At 34.5% G+C, this 17,176-nt stretch overlaps 5 protein-coding genes across 9 annotated transcripts; 3 read left to right on the top strand and 2 right to left on the bottom strand.

Annotated features, from left to right (window-relative positions):
• The first annotated feature begins 3,063 nt into the window (after positions 1-3,063).
• Positions 3,064-5,231, top strand: LOC106407122 (uncharacterized protein At2g38710). 3 transcript variants are annotated; one of them, XR_007321266.1, is made up of 8 exons: positions 3,064-3,202; positions 3,469-3,581; positions 3,897-4,016; positions 4,157-4,271; positions 4,382-4,475; positions 4,613-4,860; positions 4,991-5,053; positions 5,170-5,231. XR_007321266.1 is itself a non-coding variant. In XM_013847920.3 (7 exons), exons 2-6 carry the CDS (start codon positions 3,484-3,486, stop codon positions 4,828-4,830), a joined length of 645 nt encoding a protein of 214 aa, XP_013703374.1. In that variant the 5' UTR covers positions 3,064-3,202; positions 3,469-3,483; the 3' UTR covers positions 4,831-4,860; positions 4,991-5,231. The 3 variants fall into 3 exon arrangements, 2 of the variants coding, with proteins under 2 accessions (XP_013703374.1, XP_013703373.1); XM_013847920.3 differs by having other exon boundaries at positions 4,991-5,231; XM_013847919.3 differs by lacking the exons at positions 4,991-5,053; positions 5,170-5,231 and having other exon boundaries at positions 4,613-4,980.
• On the bottom strand, positions 5,194-7,329 carry LOC106407123. The gene is made up of 9 exons (XM_013847921.3): positions 7,173-7,329; positions 7,008-7,097; positions 6,866-6,932; positions 6,650-6,704; positions 6,149-6,244; positions 5,839-5,892; positions 5,703-5,768; positions 5,558-5,636; positions 5,194-5,453 (listed from the first exon to the last, which is right to left on the bottom strand). Exons 1-9 carry the CDS (start codon positions 7,215-7,217, stop codon positions 5,274-5,276), a joined length of 732 nt encoding a protein of 243 aa, XP_013703375.2. The 5' UTR covers positions 7,218-7,329; the 3' UTR covers positions 5,194-5,273.
• An 817-nt stretch (positions 7,330-8,146) lies between these two features.
• On the top strand, positions 8,147-9,254 carry LOC106409645. Its single transcript, XM_013850238.3, has 3 exons — positions 8,147-8,657; positions 8,737-8,844; positions 8,917-9,254. The coding sequence occupies exons 1-3, from the start codon at positions 8,322-8,324 to the stop codon at positions 9,055-9,057; spliced, it is 585 nt and encodes a 194-aa protein (XP_013705692.1). The 5' UTR covers positions 8,147-8,321; the 3' UTR covers positions 9,058-9,254.
• Positions 9,255-10,334: 1,080 nt separating this feature from the next.
• On the top strand, positions 10,335-12,431 carry LOC106410836 (7-methylguanosine phosphate-specific 5'-nucleotidase A-like). 3 transcript variants are annotated; one of them, XM_048752577.1, is made up of 10 exons: positions 10,335-10,494; positions 10,573-10,698; positions 10,799-10,859; positions 10,931-11,063; positions 11,158-11,281; positions 11,389-11,445; positions 11,541-11,637; positions 11,718-11,928; positions 12,003-12,063; positions 12,172-12,431. In XM_048752577.1, exons 1-10 carry the CDS (start codon positions 10,378-10,380, stop codon positions 12,235-12,237), a joined length of 1,053 nt encoding a protein of 350 aa, XP_048608534.1. In that variant the 5' UTR covers positions 10,335-10,377; the 3' UTR covers positions 12,238-12,431. The 3 variants fall into 3 exon arrangements, with proteins under 3 accessions (XP_048608534.1, XP_048608533.1, XP_048608532.1); XM_048752576.1 differs by having other exon boundaries at positions 12,140-12,431; XM_048752575.1 differs by having other exon boundaries at positions 10,352-10,698.
• Positions 12,415-15,370, bottom strand: LOC106410835 (ethanolamine-phosphate cytidylyltransferase). The gene is made up of 9 exons (XM_013851451.3): positions 14,941-15,370; positions 14,618-14,853; positions 14,258-14,439; positions 13,695-13,766; positions 13,524-13,591; positions 13,176-13,296; positions 13,023-13,088; positions 12,825-12,947; positions 12,415-12,729 (listed from the first exon to the last, which is right to left on the bottom strand). The coding sequence occupies exons 1-9, from the start codon at positions 15,243-15,245 to the stop codon at positions 12,658-12,660; spliced, it is 1,245 nt and encodes a 414-aa protein (XP_013706905.1). The 5' UTR covers positions 15,246-15,370; the 3' UTR covers positions 12,415-12,657.
• Positions 15,371-17,176: the final 1,806 nt, after the last annotated feature.

Genomic DNA, 17,176 nt, shown 5'->3' with positions numbered 1-17,176 from the left:
TATGTTAAACATAAATATAAAAATTAGTTATATTTAACATAATTTTGGATATATCATCGACTTTATATTATAAACTTGTACATATAATATATGTAGATATATACATATAAAACTTTAAGTAAAATGTGTAGACATACTTTTCAAAATAAAATTGCCATAACTATAATCTATATATATATTCATTAATGGTTAACTAAGAAAAATTAATTCCATGTGTACAATTTAACTATATATGCATTAATTTTATGTAAAAATTATAATCAAGTAACTGTAGATAAATAATATATTCAAATTTAAATTAAAAATTTAAATAAAATTAACAACTATTTCTAAAATTGTGGTAATATAAGTCTCTACACATGTGGTATATTACATAATAATAGTGACATTTTTTTAATAAACTAAAAATTAATTATATTTTAAAACAATAGAAAAACAAACTTATTAAAACATTTTATATAAAGTAATATAAAAATTTTAAAAATACAAAACTAATTAAAGTATAACAAAATTTTTACTTATAGTTAACAACTTAGTAGGGGTTATTGGTTGTTGTATTTTAATGGATTTGAAAATCCGAACTAAATCTAGTTATTGGTTCTATGATTTTTAAATATGTATTAAAATCATGTGTTATTGGTTTAATGATTCATAAATTCTATATCAAATCAAGTGTTATTCAATTGTACGGATTTACTAATATATTTGATTTAATAATGGATTTGAATGGATTTGTTTGGATTTTTTAGTTAAAAATACAAAGACTCAATCCGAAGGAAAACCTCCGGATTTGCATATTTTACTTGGATTTATAAATACTATATGGATTTCTAAATCAATCAAAATATATAAACCAATAACACCCCCTAAGACTAATTGCTATAAAAATTTATGGTACATAATATTTATTAAAACATTAATAAATTAACTTACCTTAATAAAACTTTAATTGCTTCAACAAGTAGTGAAGATATAATTAACTCCAATTGTTTAGAAAAATAAGGTTGTTAAACGTTTGTTTTGTGTGCTGTTATAGAGTGATAAATGTAGGTTTTATATCCTACATTATTTATCTAAACTTAATAATATTTAAAAAAATTAGAAAATACTTTTTGGTTTGTTCTTAAGAGTAACCCACATCGTCTGAGTAGAAATCTCATGGACTTGGAATGCGTTAACATGGCTCCAAGGGGATACGAAGAGGAGGCAATCATCAATATGCCATACTCCGCGTTGGATAACCCATTTGCGAGTATTTTCATGAGGAATATGGAACAAGAAAGAAGAGTCACCTAACTTATCACAGGTTATCTTACATTCCGGACCCCATAACCTATTCAATTTTGCATGAATGAGTCCACTAGGAAGACATGAACATATATAAAACTGGCCGACTATGTATTCTTTCTTATTTTATGGGCCTAGCCTAAGGACCTTAGATGAAATTGTCACCTGAGAAGTACCATCCAAACGGCAAGTCGGGTCAGCAGCCCGAAAAAGATTTCTCGATGCTTGATTCATACGAGCCACCCATGAAAACCGAAAAGTATCATCTCCTTTGAGAGCCGGAGGTGGTGGAATATTCTCAACTGGAAGCTGAGACACAATTTCTCAGGATATCTTATATCCCCTTTCTTTGCTTCTGACCATTGAGAGTAGCTTCACGGATTAAAAGCCAAAATGAAGTTAACCGACTTCTTACAACCTCTAAAACACCAAACCTTGGAGTTGCAGGGTTCCGGGGGGAGGGGGTGGGGGGGTGGAGCTGGCGTGAAATGGAGAGGTTTTGACCATGCTTCCAAGGTAGGGATAAAACCAGTTACTTGAACAACTTCTGCAGCCTGAGAATCAAAATCTGAGTAATTACCTTCATCTGAGATTACCAATGGCAGAACTTTGTTAACGATGCTTGGAGATTACTGAGATGGAGGTGGAATACCGGTGGTAGCTAAGGCTGGTGAGTAGTCTGGAGGTTGATTGTTGGAGATCACAGGAGGAGAAGCAGACATGTTGTCGGAGATCATGGAGGTGGAGCGGAGGTCTCGTCGGAGATTGTAACAGAAGGAACGGCCATTGCATGAAGGTGTGCAACGATCTGAGGTTCAGAGGAAGCTCTCGCCGTAGCTAGGGTGCCGATGGAGCCAGTTGCGGCGGTAGAAGCCACCGGATTGAAGATCGACGAGGTTAGGGTTAGTTGCCGTGAAAGAGAAAATTTGGTTTGCGCTTGTTTCAAACTCCCATAATTTTACGTAGAGATTGATTTTGAATATTTGTCTTATTGCAAATCTTTAAGATCACAAACCCAATGAAACATCATTGAACTCATCTATCATTTTAAATAACTTATTGTTTAAAAAATTCTATTATATAAATATACGTTATATATTACATAAATATATATTGTAGCAACTCTAACTCTATAATAAAATATTTTTATTTTAGTAGAAATATAAAAGTAAATATAGTAGAAATATAAAAGTAAATATAGATGTGGGTAAAGATGATTTCAATATAATTTTTCCTCATCTTTTTAGTTTAGTTGTTACTAATCAAAACATTTAATTACTCTTCTTAAATAAATCTTTTATCTACTTCCAAACTGAGACTATATCTCACTGCATAAATTTGATAGTATAGTTCATTATGCATAAATATGAATTTGATGTTTAGTTTCTAGTCGAATATTTGGTTTAAATACATAATATAAGATGTTACGTACGTATAAATAAATTTTTTTTAATAACTTTACTTATTACAAAATCATCAATAAAAGTATAAGTTAAAAATATTTCAGTTAATTGTAAAATAGATTATAAAATATTATTAATTCAGTAAAATTAATGTTACATTGAAGTAAACTTTTTAAGAAAACATATAGTATGAAACAGAGAGAGCAATACTTATTATTTTATTTTTCAAATTAAATTTTATTAAATTTAATCTTGAATAAAGATATTTATATATCCAATATATATCAATAAATTAATGTCAATAAAAACATTTATCAACATATATATCTTTTTGTTTTTAAACCTTTAAATAATGGAGGTAGGGGGATGCATCACGTCCTTAAGAAAAAGACACAGCAACCAAAAAAACTTGTCAATGCGCTCTCAATCAAAAGCTTTCTTTTAATAGTAATAAACGTAACACACGCTTTATCAGTTTCACCACGCCATCCATCTTCTTCGATTCTCTCAAGGTTTTCTCATTTCTATCTTCTGTTTTATCCCAATTGATTCACTAACTCTTTGATTTGATTTCTAATTCTTCTCACAAATCTCTATGCTCTTCTAGCTATTGATTCAGTTTCCTTCTCCGATCTTAAAGTTTCATACTTTTTTTTTTCTCTGACAATGCTATTCTTTGTATGATTCGTAACATTCGTTATTAAATTTTAGAATTTGCTTTCGATTTTTTACAGAAGTTTTGATTTTTTTTTAATGTCTGCGGTTCTGTCTAAAAAAGCAAAAAAAAAAAAAAATGGCGAACAGAGAGATGGCAGTGTACTGTTTCGACACTTTGGTCTGTCACTACAACAACGATGAGACTCCTCCACCTGCCTTTGACGACGCCAATCAGTTACTTTCTTTTCAACCCTTTCCTTTTTTTTTTTTGCTTTGTTATGTTATGACATGCAAGTTCTGAGCTTCTAGTTTTGTTCTTCAACACTCTTGTTCCTATTTATGGATAAACGCTCGTCATCTTGCATGCAGGAGGATGTTGTGTTCTATAGTGAAACCTTTTTTCTTTGCTGTCAGTGTTTATGTTTAGTAGTGGGAATCATACTTGGCTCATATCATGTATTCAGCAATTATCTTATATATGGATGATTGCTTTGGTGTCTCCTGAAACACATGGTCTTTCCTTATAGTCTAGTGGTTTTTTTCTTGTAGTCCATTGTTTGTGACATGGAAGAAAATAGTGAATGGAGGGGAGCCTCGATTGCGTGGATGTATTGGTACACTGGAAGCACGCCGCTTGATCAGTGGCTTCAAGGATTATGCCTTGACCAGGTTACCTTACTCCAAGTTTCTTTTTTGTAATTCAGTTTTAGAAATTTTGGGCTCGAGACCACAGATGAAGCATGTATATATATGTGTATATTGCCCTTATACACCACCATGACCTTTTTGTTATATGTAAATTATTACAGTGCCCTGAGGGATCGTAGGTTCCCACCAATACAGTCCAAAGAACTGCCATTTCTGCAATGTACCGTCTCTGTCTTGACTGATTACGAAACTGCTGAGGATTATCTTGATTGGGAAGTAATTTATCTTCCGCTCTTCTGTTATAACAAGTAATGCATGCTATTCAATCCGCACATCTGATAAACCTTCTGATGTCTTACACACCTTCCCTGTTTTTGGCTATGAAGGTGGGAAAGCATGGTATAATCATTGAGTTCACTGAACCTGTGTCTAACACAAAGCGAAGCGCCACATATTTGCCTGAGGTCCCAGCTCATGAAGGTACCATTTTTTGATGACACAAACTTAGGTTTGCTTAGTAGTTTATATGTTTGGTTTGACCTTAGAACTCCCTCGCTTTGTTTGGACCAAAAGTTTAAATACATCATCAAATCTTACGGCTACTTGTCATTGCGCAGGCTGGACAAAGATAGAGGCAATAGACTCGCTGGTACGTAAAGCAGGATACAACGGTGAAATAACTGAATCAGTGCGTAGGAGAATCCATCTAACACGTTACCAGAGTACATTATTCAGCATGCATTATAGTGAATACATTTCATACGTGAAGGCCACGAGAGGCGGTGTTGCCCCAGCTATTAACGGGACCAGCAAGCCCGCCATGGCCTTTTCTTGATTTGCACCATTAAGCTGCTGCTGCTAATGGGTGCAACCTCCTTATTTATCTTTGCATTTGTGTTCTCTCTGATTAAAAGAAGAACTATTTGGCTGCTTCACAATTGTATTACAACAATGCTATTAAATCAAAGGAACTGACTTTGATATATCTCTCACAGGTCTAATATTCTTAAAGAAGAAACTTTTAGTGCACTGAGGTGAAGTGAGTCTAATATCATATGGTGGGTGTTTCAAGACCAAACTCAAGCCCTTCTTCATAACCATTTCTGTGTTGTTGCTTCTGCAACTCTGAGATATGCTAAACATCTTTCTTTGTTCTTTTTTGGCTTTACTGCAGCAACTCTTGTCCTAAGAGATCACACATTTGAACTATTTTCTTAATTATTTTAGTTTACAAAATCGTATCATTCTTACAAAAAAAATAAAAAACAGAACATCAGATCATGTCCACAATGCCTCTCGAGTACATACTGTTGTAAGTTGTAACCGAAACCAAAATTGTTGTAAACGCAAGCACCACCAAATGCAGCTATTACTCTGTGCTAGGCCCCAGAGCAGTGTCACAACGAGAAATAGCATCAAAGCCAGACCAAGACATATCCCAACCATTGCGCCAAAAGCCTAACAAAAAGCACAATGCATCCACAGATTTAGATCACTCTTCATCGTTATCATCATCGATGTATGTATGTATGTATTACTCAGAGCAATATTGGGTGACTCACTTTTCCCTGACTTTCAAACTTGTATTTAACTGTAAACCAAGACAGTCCTCTATCAACAATAGGTGCAAGTGCCACTGCCCTGCATCCATCATAACAAACTAAGTACAATCTTTGAGTAAGAAACTAAATATCAGCATTAACGTACCCTCCTATTCTGACGAGCTTAGTAACTTGGCTTCCAGCCCAGACCATGGCCATCACTTTAACGAATCTGCATGCAACACGAGTCTTTCACTAAGGTCCCTGTAACGCTGTGAAATGCTGAAGGTTATGTGTCATACCTCTCAGCTGCAGCGAGATAACCCATTTTTCCAGGTGCTGGGGCGACATAAAACCTATACATAATAGTCACTGTTTTCGCTCAAGTATGTGATGATGGAGCAAAAACAAAGAAAAACTATCAATGTCAACGGTGGCTTCTAATAAAATTTGGCGTTCACAACAATGGTAAGGCAAAACTTAAGCCGCCTACGTACTCAACATATCAGACTGTAGCAAAATAGAGAAGAAAAACAAAGTAATGGTTCCATGATAAGACAATGTTCATGTATCTTTGTGCAGAGGATACGATCAAAAGTATGTTCAACTTACCACACCAAGAGGAAAGCAGTGCTGTAATAGACTGTATTAAGTAAACCGTAAGACAGTACTCCAGATAATCCATATCTCTTCAATTTCATGAGAAGCCTGCAGCACAAGATCATCATAAGGAAAGGGATGTACGTTAAGCTTATATTAATTACACAAATCCTTCCTTGCAATGCATCGAGTGGAATATAAATGATATTAGCTAAGAGATTAGGACAGGCCATATAATAAAATACGAATGAAATGTTCATGATGACCAGAAAAAAAGGGGAAATGCAAGTAAGCTGAGGCAAACTTTTGAACCAAAACCTATCACATAAAGAAGGAAGAAACACCAAAGCTACAAGACTTGTTCTTCACAATAATCACTGATTACCTAATAAGCGCATGTTGTTAAACAAGAGGCGTGAAGAAGTGCTTTAACATGGTACCCACAACTACATACTCACACAAAATTGCCGTAAAGTGTATCAAATGAAGGACTTAAGTCTGTAAATCACATACTCTTCTGAAACGAAGGGGTTCTTCCTGCGTGTCACATTCTTATCCAACGTTTCTCCTATAGAAAAAAAAAAAAGGAAGAGAAAGAAGATAACACAGTGTCACAACTCAAGTTAACAACAAACACAAAGAAAGACAGATATATAAAAAAAAAGGCAAAGACTTTGATGCAAGCCTGACTGAATTTTATAGTCTTACAATGTCAATAGATGAATATACCTTCACCAACGGAAGGTTCAGATTCAGATTCAGCTTCAGCATCATCAGGTCGTTTATGGTGGGAAGCCTAAACATGCACACATTCTCAATGGAACAAGACCATAAACTATAAAGCAAACATAAAAGGGAGAAAAGACTTAACACTTTGACTAAAGGAGGTAACCAGCCGGTGGACTACGGATTGATTGGCGGTGATGCTGAGAGAGGCGTGTGGAGGAGTAGGGAGTGAAAGCTGGTGTGAAACAGAGGAGGAAGATTAGTAATCAGCTCGAGAGTTATGGGGTTGATAAGAGCTTAAGAAATGTACCGGAAGTAGAGGAGGAGCTAAACGGTGGACGCCGACGACACTCATCCCGGTTTGCAAAATATCGCTCTGCTCTATCTTTGTTACTTACTGGTTAGTGATTTAATTCGACTTTTCTCTAAAAATACCATTTACATTATTTTGTTTTCTTCAAAGTACCCACTAACCTTAGAGTTAGTTATATTCAGAGGGAATTTCAATCTTGACACAAATTAATTTTGATGTCACTTTCAAATTTACCATAAAAAAAGATAACTATTTTTATAAATACTTTAAATTTATGATAAAAATTAAATTAATTCTTCTAAATTATTTATATGTTTAAGAATAATTTATAAAAAAAATTTATCCGCTAAATACTAAAACCATAAAAAATAATCACTAAACTCTAAACTAAATATTAAAGTATTTTTTTGGGTGATTGGATTTTTCAAAATTAGTAACCAACTCATAATACTTTAATCAATTTTCTTAAATTAATAAGAAAATAAAATTGAATTCCCTAAAATTATTAAACAACAAATAATAATATTTAAATTAAAATAAAATAGAACATTATATAAATGTTTGAAATTTTATTTGCATATGAGTTTATATAGTATTATATTAATATTTTAATTTATTATTTTTAAAAAATTATAAAAATATTATAGAAATGATTTTTTATATATATTAATTCAATTAGGTAACTCATATATACAAATTACGTCCATGCTGATCGTGCAATTATGTAACTCATATGTACAAGTTAATTGGTTAGTAAGTTATGTGAGAAATCATTACAGCTTATGTAGTTTGCTAATATGTTTTGATTTAATCAAATAACAAAAAGAACTAGTTTACATCGTTTAGTTTTATATCTAACTCTTCAGAATCATTTTTTTTCAAAAGTATGATGTTGATAATATACAATACATATAGTAAGTAGACTGTAGCAGGAAGAAGAAAACAAATGAATGACGATTAATAAGCTTTTTTATCTAAATTATAGAGTTCATCATCTCAATAGGATTCGCAAAACGCATCTTAGTATATAATTATATAGTGGGGGCACTATGAATGGTTTGAGCTTGTATTATCAATCACAACGAACTCCCACTTAATTTCGTTATCAAAGAACTTGGCGAGAGAGAGAACTCAAGAAGAAGAAAGATGATGATGATGGTAATGGAAAACGAGTTTCAAGAACGTAGCAATCTGAACATCAACGACATTGATCTCTCTCTCCTCCGCCTCTCCTCCCCACCACCTTACGACTACTCTCGCTCCTCCTTCCTCTCCGCCGCTTCTCCTGATGATATCAGCCCCTTGAAACGCTCCTCCCCTGTTTCCGACGAGTCAGATCAGCCCAAACGCAGGAGAGTCTCCCTCCAAGACCCGATCTTTATCACGTCTCCTCTCAGCTCCATCGACGACCCGACCCGCAAAAGCCCTGTTCCCGAGAAGCAAGAAACGTCGCCGTTTGATTCCAAGAGTTTTGAAACAGAGGTTGGTTTGTTGTATAATCAAGAACTTTGACTGTTTTAATTAACTAGTAATAAAGAATCTTCATTTGGTTGTTTACTAGAGGATGAAGATGGTTAACAATCACGTTGAGGAGATCACTCACGAAGAGACTAACTATGATACTTATGAAGAGATCTACCGAGAAGAGACTAACTATGATGCTTATGAGGTTTTGCTTTATTTGCATCTTACGCTTATCATTCTAGTGACTTCAAGTGATTAATAGTGAAAATCATTGCAGACGCAGCAAGAAGAAGAGTGTGGAGAAGGGATGAGGATAGAGAGATCTGGAGATGGATTTGTAATTAGATTGAAGTGTAGATGCAAGCTAGCTTACAGGATTCTCTTCTCTGATCATCACCTCTACTTCAAGTCCCTCTAAAGCTTTCACTTGTGTGTCTGATTTAGTTACTTACTAGTATCTGCCTACTCTATCATTTGTTGTAACGCTTTTTTTCTTATTTGTTTGGACTATGAAAACATAGTTAAAGAGAAACAAAGTTGTACAGTGCGATGCTCAGAGAAAGAACTCTGTTTTGTGTTTGTATTGAAGATTGGAATACAAAAAGGTTACAACTTTTTTGTAGGAGAGCAAAAACTCTGTTTTTGTATGTTGTATTCAAGAAGAAAATATAAAAGGTTACAACTTTTTTTAGAAGAGGTGATCTGGGTCAACGTCAAATCTTGTTTATTAAGCCCTCTGAGGCCTGTCCAACGCGGTAAAACCAAACCGTACCAAACCGAACCGAACCGAAATAGATAATATAGTGTGGTTTTGGTATATACCATATAAACCGAATGGATATGATTTTATAAAAACCGTAGAATTTGGATATGATTTGGTTTATAACCGATTAAACCGAACAAAACCGATCAAAAGTAGAAACACGTAAATATGTACATATTTTATAACGTCACATGAAAATCTATTTGTAATATAAGTTATTATTTTGTTAATAATTATTACCATATTTTTATAGTAATAAAGAATCCTAATTTGAAAAACACTTAAAATATAATTAAAGAAAAATTCATCGCAACTGAGGCTTCTTATTTTTTTAGTTTTTTTCTTTTAATCATTTTGCTTTCTTTTAGCATTGATTAAATTGAAGTGAATGTTATAAATTTGATGGATAATAACTAGAAAAAAAACTTCACAACTTTTTTCTTATTTATAAATGAACAAAGTTTCACTCGAAAAAGCATGACTTTGATGAACACTAAATATGGAAGAGTGGAAAAACTTTTCTTTCGTACTTCTCTTTTGTTTTTTATTTTTATTTTCAAAATTTCAATCTTTGATTTTAATTCTAGATCTGATTATTTCATCTGAAGGTATAAGCGTTTTTTTTTCTTTTATTTGAAAATATAATATTTTTATAGTAAATGACTGGATGACAATATAACTCTAAAATTTATATAATATGATCCCAAACTAAATAATTATGTTTTGGTATAAAACCGAATAAACCAAAAAACCGACGGTATATAAACCAAAAAACCGACGGTATATAAACCAAACCGAACCGAAGTAAATATGGATTTAGAATTGTAGTTATATTTTACTAACAGAAATACCGAAAATTAAACCGAAAAAACCGAATCAAAACCGAACCGATATCCGGATTGAACACCCCCTTGTCTCGACTAACAAAGAGAGTAGTAGCCCTTTTGATTCTCGGTGCCGAGAGCATCTCTTCTGATGCGCATAATAAGCTGCTGCACGCGCCTTCACGCGCCGACAACTCGTATTTCTTTATTCCGCCATAATCACCACCACAAGCTCACACCTTCATCTACTCGCTGCTTCAGCCACAGCGTCAGTCTCTCTCTCCATTGTAACAATCAACCATTATCCGTTAAAAGCTTCCTCCTTTTTTCTGTTTGTTTCTCTCAGGATTGCTCTGTGTCCAGACATCAAATGGAACAGCTTGATCTCTCTGCCAACACTGTGATTGATCATCCTCGAGCTCTCACTGATAAAACAACCCTAATCCGTGACGCGGGTCCTTCCAAATTTCAGGTCTTTCCCTCTCTCTCTCTCTCCGTCTCTCTGTCTATAGAGTCAGAAGTTTTCTTCTTTCACAAAGCTTTTAAGTCTGTGTTGTTTTGGGTGATTTTAGGTTATTGCAGACTTCGATGGGACTTTAACGAGATACAGAGTCAATGGAGTTCGAGGCATGAGTATGTTCATCTCCCATTAATCTTTATCCTCTTCTCATCGGTCAAAGCTGAAACCAGCTCTGTTTTGTAAGGCAGTCATGGCATCTTGCAGCAAGGAAACGCAGATTACGATGCTAAGAGGGAAGCATTGTATGAACACTATCATCCTCTTGAGTTCTCTCCTGTCATTCCCCTTGAAGAGAAAACCAAACTCATGGAAGAATGGTATATACTCTTCTTACCAATCACATACATTTTTCTTCGTCTTTTCATGTTCTAACTGCAAGAAACTTGACAACTTTTGTTTTGTGTCTACCAGGTGGAGTAAAACTCATAATCTTCTCGTTGAGGGAGGTTTAACATATGATGCAATCAAGCAATCTGTTGCTGATTCCTCCATAGCTTTTAGAGATGGTGTGGTTGAGCTTTTTGAATTTTTGGAGGTTAAAAAATCAAACTCAGGATTGATAGTTGTTATGCTTATAATGGTTAAAGAAACAAGCTATTGTTTATAATTAACCAATCCAACTCTATTTGTTATCTGATTCAGGATAAGGAGATCCCAGTTTTGATTTTTTCAGCAGGACTTGCTGATGTTATTGAAGAGGTGAAATCTCCAAAGACTTCTTCTATTAGTAAATGAGACTTATCTACTCTTTATGTTTCCTGTATAATGAATATACCTTTTTTTTTTTCTAACAGGTTTTGAGGCAGAAGCTTCATAGAACATTCAAGAATGTAAAGATTGTGTCCAACAGGATGGTGTTCGATGATGATGGACTGCTTGTGTCTTTTAAAGGTAGAACATTTGGTGAATGTTAGTTAGAGACACAAGTTCTACTTTAATAAACTGCAGTTTCGTTACTTCTTACAATACAGGAAAGCTGATTCATGTGCTAAACAAGAATGAACACGCTTTAGACATGGCTGCTCTGCTTCACGACAACCTCGGTGTTGACAATGGTGGGGAAGGAGAAGAGAATGCGTACGTGAAACAAAGAACAAACGTTTTGCTTCTAGGAGACCATATGGGGGATCTGAGGATGTCTGATGGTTTGAATTACGACACTCGAATATCTATTGGATTCCTGTGAGTGTTTTCTTTTGTATATTTTTTTTGCTCCGTTCTTTTATCTCCTCTCACAGCTTTTTGTTTGTTTTCAGGAATGATAACGTTGAGAAGAGTCTTGAAAGCTACCGTAAGGCCTTTGATATCGTTTATCTTGTAAGTCACATACACATTCTATGTTTGAACATTATGGATTTATCTGAATCGCCTGATTTTTTTTTTGCTAAAACAGAGATTTTGTTGTTTCTTTGTGGGTCTAAAAAGAATGATGCGCCTATGTGGGGAGCTCTGGAGATTGCTTCTCAGTTATTTCCAACAGAAGAAAGTTAACTGCAATGCCTGAGACTGAGGAGCAATGTTAATTGCAAGACTCTTTCTTCAGTTGTCTTATTGAAACAATATTTTTAACTAGAATTACTGTGTGGTTTGCTATTGAGAGACTCTTTAACAAAACCAAAGTGCTCTAACTCATTGATGCTTGTATGATTATGTGCCTGTAAGCTAATAAATTCAAGTTCGTATCATTGTAATTTGATTGAGCGAAAGTCAAAAATATAATGAAACATCCCAAAAATTGAAGAAAATACAGAGAAGCAATTGGTACTACAACCATCAATGCCCTATGTAAAGTATGAACTAGAGAATTCAAAATGTAACATGTAAGGTACTATAGCCAGTACAAAGAAATAAGGGATTCACATCCTGAAGATGGTTTTTGTCTTCTAAAACATATATAGCTTCTGATTCTATTTAGTCACCGGTCACAAAAGACTTCTGCTCATAGTACTTCTTCTCACTAGCTTCCTTTTTCAAATTACGTTTCTGTATTCACACAGAAAGACATTGACTGAGACATTGGCCAGAGTGAAGCAACAAGAGGAACGATAAAAAAAAGAAGAAGAAGAAGATAAACATGCCTGATAAGCTTCATGGTTTGCTACAATCCTCTTGATTATGGTGGAGGTTGAGATATCAAGAGGGCTTTCTAGTACTTCGAATATGCCCATGCTTTTTGGTACAGCATACGGGTTACCTTCCTCCTGTCAAATCATTCAACAAGAATCTTAGAGAAAATCCAGCTCTTTGTATTCTACCTTATATAAATCTCGTTTTACCTTTTGAAAATCATCGCTCTCGGCTACTGTCCCATGAACCACTTTCCAAATGTCAAATGTCGTGATCTGCAATATTCAAATCATTGTCAAAATTAGCTTTTTCATGAAAGAAAGCCATTTGGGCGTTGTTAAGTAAAGAGCAGATAATCTCACCGTATCTTTTGACACTTCCCATGGAGCACCAATTATCACCTCATCTACATAGCGGCATGCGAGAACACTTAAGCTTCTTTCATGGAGATTCATGATTGGGTGTTGCGCTCCTCTTTTACCACTGCACATCAACGTATAACAAGCAACAGTTTGGTCTGGTCCAACGAATTTAAGCAGAGATGCAATTATGCAAATCTAAACCAGAATGCGGACAAGAAGTATTTATTTAACACCAATTTTTTGGTCAACACTCATATTACCAATTAAATTTGATTGGCCAAAAGACAAAGATAAACGAAACAAAAACTGAGACAATCACTATAAAGCAAAAGATGAGCCTTTTCTAACCTGACAGTCTGGTCATTATGTATTCCAACAAGAAGAAAGTCTCCCAGCTCTCGAGCACGCCTGAGAATCTGTGCGAATTGAATAATCAAGAACAGGTATCATCAACATTGGTGAATTAAAATGGAGGGTCGCTCAGTAATATTTTGTCTGCAACAATTTAACTTACTACACCTCAACATGGCCAGCATGGAAAAGATCAAACGCACCATCTATGTAAATTATGCGTGCACCAGGCCCTGGCCCCTGTCACCATAAGCATGTACGTTTGATTAACCCATTATACAAAATGATATGGAGAAAACTAAATCAATCGAGGAATATCTTAAGTTAAATCTAGCGGACATAAATTGACATAAGCGATAAAAATAAGATGTGAAGCAACCTTCTGTCACAAAATAGGAAAATTATAGATAACACACATAAGAAGTACCCAATGATTGGTTAAATGGTCATAGAAAGGAACTAATTATGTTTCAGAAAGCAAGAACCAGACAATATTATCAAAATGATGACAAAAGCTGCTATCCATTCTCTTTAATGATTAAAACAGCTGAAAAGAGAGCCAAGAACCACTTGCAAAGCTATTAGAAGTCAAGAGTCATGTACCTGTTCAATCTACTATATCAGTAAGCAAAATATAGATCTACAAAACTCCAAAGATCTAAGTTATTTCCCTGAGTATGGTAAACAGGTAGAAACACAAAGAAAAGAAGACTCTTTAAGACTCCACACACCTTTCCATTGGAGAACTGAACGATCCTGCGGGAAGTAGGAAGAAAATGTGAGACGCGAGTACCAGCAGCAGAAGAAGCTCCGTCCTCAAACCTTGGGCTATTATGGCCATGGCTAAACTGCCTTTGCAGAGACGAATGACTCTGACTGTTCGATCTTTCTCTTACACAGAGAAGCATACGACCTGCAGAAACTCGAACAAAGTTATAATCTTTATGTGACTACACATCTTAGAGATCAGAGAGTCTAAGCTATCATGAACAATTAAATAACATAAACATGATGCAGCTCGTATCTCCCCTTAACAGATGATATAAAAACGAAACCTTTCGTCTAAGCAACAATTGAAGGTAAGATTTTACCAACGATATCAGTGCTGGAAACTCCCTCAGTACGCTTGATCTGCTTATACCTCCCAGCCTTCTTAGCCAAGGCATAAGCATCAGTTCCATCAGGAAGAACGCAAGGATCATCCCCATGGATAATGTAATCAATCTGATACTCATCAAACAACCTCTTCATGAACTCCTCCGTGATCGCGTAAGGAGCATCGGGAATAACCTCATCCACCCACTTTACAGCCTTCACCATTATCATCCTAACACACACACAACCAACGACACAAACACAATAAAGCGATTTTGGGATACACAACGAAGAATCAAAAGAGAGAGATCGTCACCACCTCTCGTGAAGAGGCGTAACGGGAGGTCCTTTATTAGCTATGATCTCCTCGTCGCTGACGACGCCGACGACCAATTGGTCGCCGAGAGCACGCGCCTGCCGGAGCGCGTTGCAGTGGCCGTAGTGCATCATGTCGAAGCAACCGTCCATGTAGACGCGGACTGGTTTTCGTTTCCTGAAGGGGACGAGGCCTAGGCCTAAGGGAAGCTCGCCTTTGAGGAAGAGGTGGAGGAAGGAAGCTCCGACGGCGAAGGCAGCTCCGACGGCGAAGCAGCTTCCGACGATCTTCTCCTTTTGCCACGCCATTTTTGTTGTTCTACTACACTCTCGGATTCTAGGTCGTTTGTTTCCGGAGACGACTCAGATCTCTCTCTCGGAGAATGGAGATGTTTCTTCTTCTCTCTCTCTTTGAAAATGGAGATTTGGATTCGGAATCGTGTTTTATTCTTTTTCTTTTCTCTGGAGCTGAAAACCGCCTTAACCGAATTGAAATTGGATGGTTTGGGTAAGTTGGTTTCACTTCATGATTTTAAGTTGTAATCATGTTCCATTTATTATTAAGATATCTTTTATTATGAAACTGAATATAGAGATTTTTAGCTATACAAGACAAGACAAGTTTCAAATAATGTAATGAGAAAAATAAAGATTATTAGATTTTTAGCACAAAGGAATATAATTACTCTTCTTCCTTGTTCATCTTTTTTTCCTTCTAAAACTGCTTTTTCAGATTTTTGAAAATTATCTTCCTTTTTTAGATCCTTAAAGTTTTACCACTTTTTTTATTATGCTTTTCTTTTAGGTTTGGATTGATGACCACTAGATGAGTGAAAAAAAATGAACAAAATAATGAATAAAAGTTCATTACAAAAATTAAGAAAATAAAAAAATAAGATTTTTTTTTTCAATTTGTTACTCATCAAAATTTAAGATAATTTTTTTTTTTTATAATTTCATTCATCCATGAAGAATCTTGAGGAAAAGAATAGGACCTGAATATCAATAATTGGAAAAAAAATTCAACACAACTAGTACAAAATCTGAAAAACAAAGAATTCATCATAATTTTTTATTCAATTTGGTCACCAGTTAGAGCCTTAAGTTTTTTTTTTTAATTTTTTTAGCATAACCAAAAAAGGGAATAAATTTTTGGACAAATTAAAGCATCTATAATAATAAAGTATATTTTCAAAATTAATTTTAAATCTTAAACTAATATCAGTAATTTTAATAAATTATTAAGGGTTAAATTTAAAAATGCATAGAGTAACTAATATAAATGCACTAGGGGCATTGTTGCGCGGAGTTGTGGACAGAGTTCTTTTTTCATCTCAATATTTTCTAGGATTATTGTAGTTGTGAATTTTGCGTTTTGGGTTGATCGTTGTTTTTCAAGTTTTTTATTGTTATAGGGTTAGAGTTGTGATGATGAATTATGTAGGCACTGTTCTCCACTTATGAATAATTAAACTGAGTTACTAATGTGATTGATATAGTTCATGGTGTTGTTAGTTGTGTCACTAAGACTTATTGTTTGTTTGTCTTTTTTAATTTGTTTCTTATAATGTTGAGAATACATAAATTAGATTAAGGTTGTTGAGAGTACATTTTGTTTCTGAACATTTTTTCTCCAATTTAGTTGTGTAAGTTGTGTGTATTAAGTAATAATTTTTATTATCCTTACTAGGTCTTTGTCCGCGCTACGCGCGAATAGTTTTTTTTTTGTCATCTTTTTTTTTTTGTCATCACGCGCGGATAGTATTTTGATTTTTTTTCTTCATATTTTTGTACTATTATGTCAATTGTTTAGTTTTATAAAATGTTATGTTTTTACTGTAAATTTGGAATTAAAAATCTAATTTTCCCTTAGTGTAAAGTAAGTTAATTTTTTTTGAATCTTACCACAACACATTATACATGAAGAGAATATAGTTGGTCTTTATATTCTTATTTGGTATAATATTGAAAATTTTGATGGTTTGTTTAAATGGTTTTTTTTAAATTATATATTTTAGGATTGATTTTCGTGACTATATTCTATAATTGTCTAAAAAAAATTGTTTGTCCCATATAGACATCCACATAAATATGGACTTCTGATAAATTTGTTCATTGGGATATTTAGTTTCACTTTCAACTAGGCCTGGGAATTTAAATCAAAGCCCGCAGGGCCCGCCCCATTTGACCCGCCGCGGGGCGGGTGCGAGTCGAGCGTTTTAAAAAAATCAAGTCGCGGG

This window comes from Brassica napus, chromosome C3 (genome assembly GCF_020379485.1).
Source record: "Brassica napus cultivar Da-Ae chromosome C3, Da-Ae, whole genome shotgun sequence".
Taxonomy (NCBI): domain Eukaryota; kingdom Viridiplantae; phylum Streptophyta; class Magnoliopsida; order Brassicales; family Brassicaceae; genus Brassica; species Brassica napus.
The sequence above is the reverse complement of the archived record's forward strand: the minus strand, read 5'-3'. Positions and strand labels throughout refer to the sequence as shown.

Bases quoted from the DNA above. Each gene is read 5' to 3' on its own strand.
- LOC106407122 (XM_013847920.3), top strand. From the start codon at position 3,484: ATGGCGAACAGAGAGATGGCAGTGTACTGTTTCGACACTTTGGTCTGT. The intron at 3,582-3,896 runs GTTACTTTCTTT...TTTTTCTTGTAG, and splicing joins GCCTTTGACGACGCCAATCA to TCCATTGTTTGTGACATGGA. The intron at 4,476-4,612 runs GTACCATTTTTT...GTCATTGCGCAG, and splicing joins TGAGGTCCCAGCTCATGAAG to GCTGGACAAAGATAGAGGCA.
- LOC106407123 (XM_013847921.3), bottom strand. From the start codon at position 7,217: ATGAGTGTCGTCGGCGTCCACCGTTTAGCTCCTCCTCTACTTCCG. The intron at 7,098-7,172 runs GTACATTTCTTA...GTTTCACACCAG, and splicing joins TAGCTCCTCCTCTACTTCCG to CTTTCACTCCCTACTCCTCC. The intron at 6,245-6,649 runs GTATGTGATTTA...CTTGTGCTGCAG, and splicing joins AACCCCTTCGTTTCAGAAGA to GCTTCTCATGAAATTGAAGA.
- LOC106409645 (XM_013850238.3), top strand. From the start codon at position 8,322: ATGATGATGATGGTAATGGAAAACGAGTTTCAAGAACGTAGCAATCTG. The intron at 8,658-8,736 runs GTTGGTTTGTTG...GTTGTTTACTAG, and splicing joins CCAAGAGTTTTGAAACAGAG to AGGATGAAGATGGTTAACAA. The intron at 8,845-8,916 runs GTTTTGCTTTAT...AAATCATTGCAG, and splicing joins CTAACTATGATGCTTATGAG to ACGCAGCAAGAAGAAGAGTG.
- LOC106410836 (XM_048752575.1), top strand. From the start codon at position 10,378: ATGCGCATAATAAGCTGCTGCACGCGCCTTCACGCGCCGACAACTCGT. The intron at 11,929-12,002 runs GTGAGTGTTTTC...GTTTGTTTTCAG, and splicing joins CGAATATCTATTGGATTCCT to GAATGATAACGTTGAGAAGA. The intron at 12,064-12,171 runs GTAAGTCACATA...GGGTCTAAAAAG, and splicing joins CCTTTGATATCGTTTATCTT to AATGATGCGCCTATGTGGGG.
- LOC106410835 (XM_013851451.3), bottom strand. From the start codon at position 15,245: ATGGCGTGGCAAAAGGAGAAGATCGTCGGAAGCTGCTTCGCCGTCGGA. The intron at 13,767-14,257 runs GTGTGTGGAGTC...TTATGGTGACAG, and splicing joins TTCAGTTCTCCAATGGAAAG to GGGCCAGGGCCTGGTGCACG. The intron at 13,297-13,523 runs GTTAGAAAAGGC...GTTGATGTGCAG, and splicing joins CATAATGACCAGACTGTCAG to TGGTAAAAGAGGAGCGCAAC.